Source organism: Echeneis naucrates, chromosome 12, assembly GCF_900963305.1.
Source record: "Echeneis naucrates chromosome 12, fEcheNa1.1, whole genome shotgun sequence".
NCBI classification, from domain to species: Eukaryota; Metazoa; Chordata; class Actinopteri; order Carangiformes; family Echeneidae; genus Echeneis; species Echeneis naucrates.
This window is the reverse complement of record NC_042522.1, coordinates 17,325,130-17,334,350: the sequence shown is the minus strand read 5'-3', so window position 1 is coordinate 17,334,350 and position 9,221 is coordinate 17,325,130. Positions and strand designations below refer to the sequence as shown.

The following is a 9,221-nucleotide window of genomic DNA, read 5'->3' as shown; positions in this document are numbered from 1 at the left end:
TTTGCCACAGACCAACAATAATTTCAAGAAATAAATGGCTATACAGGACATTTCCACTATTTTGTTGACATCTCATAAACAAAGTAGCCAATGAATTAAGTCAGAAAATAATGAAATTATATGCAGTCACATTTGATTATTGGCTCCAGATTGTTGGTCTTGTGGGAGACATTATTCCAATAATTTGGAACAGCATACTCCAGGTATATCTATTAAAGAATGTCTCAGGTTGGACCTAAAACTGCCCTGAAGACTGTCTGCTGGTTATCTGATTAGTCAGCAGAGTTGCCTTCTGCAGGATCAAACTACTCTGGCAGGGCAGATAAAACTTTCACATGCAGGCGTCTGATAACAACATTGTCCTTCAGTAGTGTGAGAAACGACAACAAAAATATATTTAAGGGTTAACACACAGTAGTTTTTTGTGTTGTTTTGTTTTATTTTTTTTATTTTTTTTTTTACCGGAAAGCCTTTTTTTTTTTTCCTTCTTCTAATTACAGCTGCGCTAAAGAACCAAAATTAAAACATACTGTTATGTTTTGTGGTGCAACAAAAAGAAAGTGTGCATGTTATATTTATTTTTTTTATATATATTTTTTTTTATTTATTTATTTATTTTTTTACGTCAGTGCTGTTGTGAAAGCCTCCATGCTTGGCTGGACTCCGGGTTAAAGGAAGCTCGTCCGCCCGGTAGTCGGAGCAGTCGGAGAAGGGGAATCGACGGAGAGAGCAGCGGGGCGGTGTGCGAGCTGGTGGCGGACACCGAGAACGCATCTCCGCGGCGGCGGCGGCGGCGGCTTCCACCCCCCCCCCCACCACCACCTCCACCTCCTCCCCGTCTCTCCCCAACGCCCTCCCTCCCTTTTTAAATCAAGCTGTGGGCATCCAGGTGAGTCAAACCGGCGCACCGTGTCGTCTTACCGGGTCCCTTTTCCCTGTTTCGTATCGAAAACAGCCTCGGCACAAAGGCTTCCTGTGCCGGGGCTGCAGCCGCCCGGAGGCCGGCCTGCGCGTCTTTCAAGTCGCCGAGCAGCTTCTGTTATCCCTCCGCCGTTTATCGCGTCGTTACCTTTCTTTTTTTTTTTTTCTCTCTCCACAAATAATCTCAAACCGCCACCTCCTGCCTTCCCCTCCACACGTTTTTCGGGCTTCCTAGATTTCATTTAGCGGCCGAATGTCGGAGCGGGTTTGACAGCCGTGGCCGGTTAACCGAGAAACATGGTCGCTCTGCGGAGTCTCCTGACGCTGCACGCCGGCCGGCGGTGCTGTTCCTGCCGCTAGAAGGTTACGGGGACAGCCGGTGCAGCCAGGGCGGCTGGAGGAGGAGGAGGGAGGGGGACACGGAACAGCCCGTAATGGTTATGTTATATAGATAGATTTATATATATTTTTTTAAATGATACTCATTATTGTCGGTGTGTGTGCAGAAAGTTCACGTCAAACTAAGTTGCGTTTGTTGTCGGCTCCGGTTTTCTGCCTTTCGGGTATTTTTCCAGCGGGGGCGTCTTCTGGTGATCCAGCATTGTTTCATCGCCGACTCTCCGGCCGGCCTCAGCGGCCAGGAGCCTTGGTCTCTCCCTGCAGGTGGTGGTGGTGGTGTGGGGGGGGGGACAGGCAGCAGCAGCAGCAGCAGTGCAGCGGCTCCTCCGCCGGGTTAGTGCCCGACGAGCAGCGTCGTTCGTCGGAGGCTGCTGCAGGGGGGAGGCTCCTCTCTCAGTCTGGCTGGACTCATGTGCCACATTGCCGGCCAGCCAGCATCAGCAGAGTCTGGCAGGTATCAGGGGGCCCAAATCAACCCCCAAGTCAAGGAGCATCATGCAATATTTTTTTATTTAGAGAACCAAAAAAAGAAAAAAAGAACAGTAATGCTCCAAAGACATGGCCTCTGTAAATGACTGATTACATTAAATTCAATTGGTGATGCTGTTCCATCGACAAATAATTGCATTTTCATAGTCATAGCTGCCTGAGATTGGACTGGTTTTGTATGTACGTGTTCCCAAACTAAGCCTGAGATCTTCAAAGGTGTCATGAGATAAATATGGAGGGTCTGGATGTGATTCCAGAGTAATCTTGGTTGCATATTTTTAAATGTTTGTTTTGCAGCTGTGATTACATTTCCACTCCAGCGGTCCAGCCTGTGCATGATCTCACAGCTGCCGTTCTCCTGCATTGCTGTCCCCCAAAGAGTATTTAAGGGTATCACTTGTAGATCCCCTTGAATACTCACTTTATAAACAGCATCACTTGTAGGTTCATTACTGCAAGTGGAAGAATTTGTTGAGGGTAGAAAGACCAATTGGATAAACACCATAATTTAATGCTGTTAAATTGATGAAGTGAACTCTGTAATTAGAGGGGGGCTTTTGTATTAAAGCACAGCTGCCTCTGGATACTTCCTAATAAGTGACTGAACTAGCAGCAGCAACCTTTAACCCCAGTTCCTGTTTCGCAGCATTAATTTAGAGGACAAAATAATTCAATTGTGGAATTTACGAATATTCGTTGTCATCTATTTGACTGTCAAATCTCCCTGGACAGTCAGTTTTGTACTATATATAGATTTCAATATTCAAATGACATCTTGAAGTGACACCGCCCATAATAATCTATGAAACCAGACCAGAATACTGCAATACCAGAATAACCTGATGGAAATTTAAAGTGTTTATGTAGTTTAACTTTCCATGCCTTGTTTGTGTTTTCTTCTTAGACTGAACAATGTGATTGTGATCGGAGGCAGCTGCACTCCAGTGGTCGAGGACCTCACCCTATTTCACTAGAATGTACTTGATGAATGTACCTCCTGTCGCAGCGACGCAAACAGAATGGAGAGCATGTGGCCCGCCTGGAGGCTATAGCCTTCAGTGCTTCAATGACTCAGACAACGAGTTGTCCACCAGTGGCACACCTATCTCAGATAAGGTCCGGATGATCATAGAGAGCCTCAGGAGCACCCAGTCCTCACTCGAGATGGGTGACGAGATCGAGGGGAATGTGCTGTCGGGACAAGACGGTCATCCCTGCAAGGTTGCGGTGGGTTCTTATAATGGAGCCAAGTCCAAAACTAAAGGTCTCACTGAAAACCAGCAGGCAGATGTTTCTTCCCCCATCAGCCATGAGAGCACTGACTCTGACAGCGATGACTCTGTGGACAGAGGAATCGAGGAGGCAATACTGGAGTACCTGAAGGAGAAGGACGATCATAAGCGCAAGGCAGAACCGTGCTCCACGTTTCTGCAACCATCCAAAATCCAGAGGAAAAATCTACCTGTTACTGACGTTTCGAAGCCGAACTCAGATAGCAGCACATTTTTGATTCCAAGCAACCACTATCCAAAAAGCATTCAGGCTGAGACCCTGGCAACACCCACTGTCATACCTGAAAAGAAGTATATCAAAAACAAGGCCACCCTCAACAACAACACGGTCAAGAAATTTGATTCTAATAAAAGTGTAACCAAAAGTTTAGTCCTGCCCAAAGAGCAGACAAAGAGTCCATCTTCAATCATCAGCATGTTGAATAAAGTGAAGTGCCCAGTCACCATGAAGTTGGAGGACGACTCAAATGACTCCAGTAGTGATGATGGTATTGAGGAGGCCATTCAAAGATACCAGTTAGAGAAAAAGGAGCAACAGAACAGAAGAGAGGATTTCAATCCACATGCATTCAAGGAGGAGTCTGACTCCACCAGCGATGATGGAATAGAAGAAGCTATACGCTGCTACCAGCTTGAACAGCTCAAGGAAAGGAGTGTTATGAAACCATTCATAGACAAGCAAAAACCCTTTAGTATGTCGTTCGTACATGTTGATGGGAATACGAGCACAGAAAACACCAAGAAAAACAAACTCAGAAAGAAGAAAATCAGAACAGATAAAGGAGTGAAATCTGTTCCGCCTTTGACTGCTTTCATATCTAAAAATTCACTGTCAGAAAGCCAGAAAGGTAAAGGAAATGGGTTACTTTCCTTTAAAGTAGAAAGTCTTACGGATCAGCCTGCGCCTGCGCCCCCAAAGGTTAATACAACTGCAGAGCTCATGTGTGCCGAGGCCATACTGGACATCTCAAAAACTGTTATGCCCGGGGCCTTCCATCACAGTGTTGGCCTCATCAGTTGTGCTCCCACTGAAACTTCCCTGCAGACTCCAATTCCTGACGCCTGTCCAGATGAAGAAAGTGATAACAGCTCCGTCGATAGTGAAGACGGGATTGAGCAAGAAATTAGGAAATTTCTTGAGCAAAAGGCCCAAATGCATAAACAGCCACCCGCCTCCGCTGTGACTCAAGAGCCTCAAAGCATGAATGAACCAGAGAAAGTGAAGACAAAACAAGTTGCAACTCAAAAGAAACCTTCAAGACTGTCGCTGACACAGCAGAGAAAACACAGAAAGGAAAATGGTAGCAATCCCACCTTGTCAGGGCTGGATAACAGAGTTAGTGTAACAACCTCTAAATCTTCACCTGAGCCTAGAAAAGATTTGAGTCTGCTGGCGTTTTCTCACAGAGGTCCAACTCACACAAAAGCTGGATTACACAAGACGGAACAAAGTGGAGACAAGAGTAGCTCGCTTGACAGCGACGAGGACCTTGACACAGCTATAAAAGACCTGCTCAAGACGAAAAAGAAGTCAAAGAAAAAGTCAAAAGACCTAAAGCGGAAATCAAGGAAGTGCCTGAAGGATGAAGAGCCACTGCTAAGAAATGCTCTACAGGCCAAAAAGGTAAAACCTGATTCTTTGTCCAAGTGCAGTGCTTTGAAAAAAGTACAAAAGAGTAAGGACTGCATGAAAGACAAGACTGGATTGAGTAAAAAGAATATTTCCCAACATAAACAAACTGATGAAAGCGAAAAGCAAGGTGGAGAAATGGAGGTATTAAAATGGACTGAAAGTCGAGACTCCGCGATGCTGCAAAATAATCCAGCTCCTGTTCAGATAAAGGATGACAGTAGCTCAGTGGACAGTGACGACAGCATTGAGCAAGAAATCCGAAGGTTTCTGGCTGAAAAGGCCAAAGTTTCACCTGGAGTGAAAGGTAAAGGTGCAGAAGTGTCGAGGAACGGAACCGTTGTGGTTTGTCCTCGACTTCAACATGAAGACCTTAAACCGGAAAATCAGCTGGCTGAAATTCCACAAAAAAACATTGCCACCTCTTTCTCTGGACAAACTCCTTTGAGCAGTCCACCTAAAGATAGACAGTCTCTTCTGATGCAACAGAGTTTGCCAGACATATCTGCTGCTGCCGCACAATCAGTTCAGTCCTGCAGCCACAGTCTTTTGGAGCCGGCAGACGGGGCGGGGGCTGCCAGAACCGAGCAAAGCCGGCCCAGCCCGGGCCGAGGTGACATCCAGGAGGTCGCCTCCCCGTTGGAGAGAGTACGGCCAGTCTTGAGTCCCAGCCTTGCGAATACCCAGTCAATCAAATGGCGCCAGAGCCTTGGACTCCCCATCACCGACAAGAGGCCTCCCAGTCGAACGCCATTCCTCATTACCTCGTCTAAAGTCACTGAGAGCACATCAGCAACTCGAGTGTTTCAAAGCGGGGACGCCAATCCCAAACCACAGCCCCCGGTGGCGGGCTGGTCTTCTCTAAGGACCAACGGAGCGGCGTTCCCCTGGTCTACAGAGACTGTAAATAACACCTTCTCATCTCCTGGTTCAAATCTGTTCTCTGCTGCCAGGCACCATCCAAGGATGTCCTTCACACGGACCCTGCCACCTGGACACAGGTCACCGTGCCCAATGGAAGGAGAGACACAGAGCATGGTGCACATGTCCAAGGACAAGAGTGTGTTCGTCGAACTGGAATCTAATCGGACCAACCATGTCCAGGTTCGGAGCAGGGAAAGGTGTGAGGGAAAAGAGAGAGTGGACTTTGAGAAAAAAAGAGAAGGTGTGAGCATGAAGATAGATGAGAAAGAAGGAGCTCTAGAAAGAACAGAGGAAGATTTTATAGATGAGGCAGCTTGTGAGTCAGGCAACAGGAGAAATCCCCAGATGAAGCAGGGCTTTTCCACATTGTAAGTATTTCCTCCAGTCACCAGATCACATAGCAAAGCTAATTATTTTTATTTTGCCCTGCTTATGAATATAAGGTATGTAATGATTAAGTTTATTCAGTTATAGGCTCTAAGGGAATGTTAATACAAGGAAAAAACATTTTTTATGTGTTTGTACATTTATACAGCTATGTAACATAAAAGCAGAATCATGAAAACTTTTTTTGCTCTTGAATTTAATCTTTATCATTACACCTTTTTGAAAAGCAATACAATGACACTTTTGTAGAAGAGGCAGACTGCATGAGAAGTACTAATATCCAAAAGCAGAATATTTTCTTGCAGAAAACAACAGGCTTCCTTCTAAATGTCTTTTGACATTAGATGTAAACAGACATCACCCAGAAGTCCAAAAGCTTGAAATTAAGATGTTTTTAATGTGTCCATGGAACAACATCAATGAGCAAAGTTGATCAGAGAAACACCTTCAATCATTTCTTCACCTTTATATAATTTAAATGTTGTATATCGTTTTACTTTCAGGTGTCAAAGGCTTATTGTGTGCTGAAATTAAGGTGGTCTTTATTGTTGATGTTACTGTAATACGTTTCTGTCACTGTTCTATAGGCGTCCCAGGAATGCCACACAGCTTTCTACCAAACACAGTTTTTTTTTTTACACTTCACATCATAAAACATGATGAAAAAAATTGGCTGAATAATCAATAGTAGTGCTAAATAACAAAATTGAGAATCTTAAATAGAGGGTTGAAAAATAAAACTTTCCCTAACATATTTTATGTTTCAGAATCTCAGTGATTTTTTTTTTTTTTTTTTTTTTTTTTGTTGTTTTTTTTTTTTTAATCTTGGGTCATCATCAAAAACTAAAGAAAAATATTTTCACAGTAAAATCACAAGTTTTCCAAGACTGGCTTCAAAATCATAATGCACATTATTACTTCATTTACTGTCATTTTTCTACATCAACCCCCTACCATTCTCAATGCTATTCAGTTTTGACTGCTTGCATACTCAAGTAGGACCTTTCCATTCAAGTCCAGAAGGAAAAAATTGCTGCAAATGCCTCAAAAATATGCCTTTTTTTTTTTTCCCCCATCTGCCCCCACCTCATTATTTCCTCACCTTAGCCTGCCGAAACTGAATTCTTCTGCCATTCACAATTTCACAAAATTCTCTTCTCACATTGCCCATAGATTCACGAGAATTTCTCTAAATTTTGCTAACCTAAAGAGAACTTATACCTTTGACATCTAATAAGCACCTTTTTTAAAAGCCATTTATGCGGATTGTGAAATATTTGAGTATCCTTTCTGAAACGCAATGTTGACATTATACTGCATTCTACTGTACTCAACAGCGGTTGTTTTTCAGACACAGTGCCCTTCGTTCATTTTATGGTTTTACATTTTTAGTTGGGAAGTTTAGTCAGTGGTTGATGAAAACCACAACAACCGTCTTGGACTTATTACCTCTATGACTCAAATGTTGTTCCAGTTTCTACAGCGGCCACATACTTATTTACTTACTTACTCCTTTCCGTCTTGCTAAACTTGTTATTTAGTGTGTTCATTTCTTGGTCACGTTAGTTTTCTTGAATTTCCTATGTGAAAAAAAGGCTATTTATTTTTGTTTATCAAAAAAAAAAGTTACTGAACATGCTGTGCATTGCCAGGTTTTGTAAATATTTTGTAAGAAGTGTTTCTTTGTTTTTGTTTTTTTTTTTTTTTCTTTTACTCTTTCAAATAAAAACTTTTGCTGTGTCTTTTAAGTGCATCGGTGTAATAAAGAGTGGCATACGTACGACATTGAGCCTTCTTCATTAATAATGGTACATCATTTTGAATCACAATGTTTCTCTTTGTCGGGGGAGATAGTTTACAGATGGTTAAGGTGGCTGTGATTATGAATCATAAGTTTGTTGAATTACTGCGGAAGGGTCTGATGCATGTCCTGCTCTGCTTTGCTCAGGTGTTTGTCCAGTGCCATTGACCCAGGCATCACCTTCAGCCCTTGCATAGCTCTTACCACTGAGGACAGAAGCAGGATGTTCAACCGGAGCTATCTGACGGGAAAAAACAAGAAGGTACAATTACATAAACACATGAGATTTTGTGGTGCGGTTAACTGGCCTTAACGATTTACAGTGAAACCAGATATTTAGCAACATGCGAAGTGAACACAAACTCTCCTAACTATCAATCTTGGGTTTGGGTTTTTTTTTTTTTTTTTTTTAAATACAGTTTGAAAAAAGCTTGTCCAGACCAAGACAGTAGGAAAAATGTATTGTGCAATTCTTGCAGGGGAAAGATTCTATCATTAGTTTATTTCCTTTTGCAGAACAAAGCAGTGCAACATGTCAAGAGAAAGCTTGAGTTTGTTCCAGTGACCAGGTCTGTGATTGTCCCCAGATGGCTTTGTCTCTAAAGTGAGTAATTAGCATCCAAATGTGAACATTTTTTGTTTATATTCTTCTTTCTTGCAGGAGAAATGAAGCATCCAGCCTGCACAGCCTAACACGATAAAAGAGCGTGCACGTAGATGGCACACTAGGCGAGATGTTGCGTTATTGCATTTAATTTTAGGATTAGATTATATAAGGTTTTATATAAATTTATTTCAGATTAGCATTTTCTAATCATTAATGTACACTTTCATCAAATGGTTGAGGTTTTTTCCTGCTGGGAAAATAGTGCCCATCTATAAGTTATATATTCTATGGGAGAAAGTTTAAGTTTACAGGCTTTTGTATGTTACTAATTAAGAGCCTTTTCTTTCACTTTAACTAAATTTGTCCGTTTGTATTTACATACTTTCATGTTGCTCCTAAATAATTACACTTCTCAGGCTTCAAAGTTTTGGTTAGATGTTATTAAAAAAAACCTATACTGGGTTGTCCATGAGTGCATAGGTATGAATTCTGGTTGTTTTTGTTAGAAGAGTCAGCTTTATTTGTTCAAAAGCATTTTTTCCTAACTTTAACATTTTACATTTTTTTACACCTACTATATAAAGTGCATTGAAGCCATTTTTTCTCAATAAAGTTTTGGAGTTAAAAATAAAAGTTTGGCAACAGAAAATCCTTTCCAGTCTTCACGCAAAAACGTTGATAGTTTAATATAATAAATATTATAATACATTTTTGATTTTAGTCATTCTATTATTATAGATTTGCATAAATTAGTGCGTGTTTACATTCTCC

General features: G+C 42.1%; 1 protein-coding gene across 2 annotated transcripts; it reads left to right on the top strand.

Moving 5' to 3' along the window:
• The first annotated feature begins 693 nt into the window (after positions 1–693).
• On the top strand, positions 694–9,215 carry ppp1r26 (protein phosphatase 1, regulatory subunit 26). 2 transcript variants are annotated; one of them, XM_029516325.1, is made up of 5 exons: positions 694–889; positions 2,714–6,023; positions 7,991–8,105; positions 8,360–8,412; positions 8,505–9,215. In XM_029516325.1, exons 2-5 carry the CDS (start codon positions 2,785–2,787, stop codon positions 8,542–8,544), a joined length of 3,447 nt encoding a protein of 1,148 aa, XP_029372185.1. In that variant the 5' UTR covers positions 694–889; positions 2,714–2,784; the 3' UTR covers positions 8,545–9,215. The 2 variants fall into 2 exon arrangements, 1 of the variants encoding a protein (XP_029372185.1); XR_003841347.1 differs by lacking the exons at positions 8,360–8,412; positions 8,505–9,215 and having other exon boundaries at positions 696–889; positions 2,714–7,850; positions 7,991–8,087.
• The last annotated feature ends 6 nt before the right edge of the window (positions 9,216–9,221 follow it).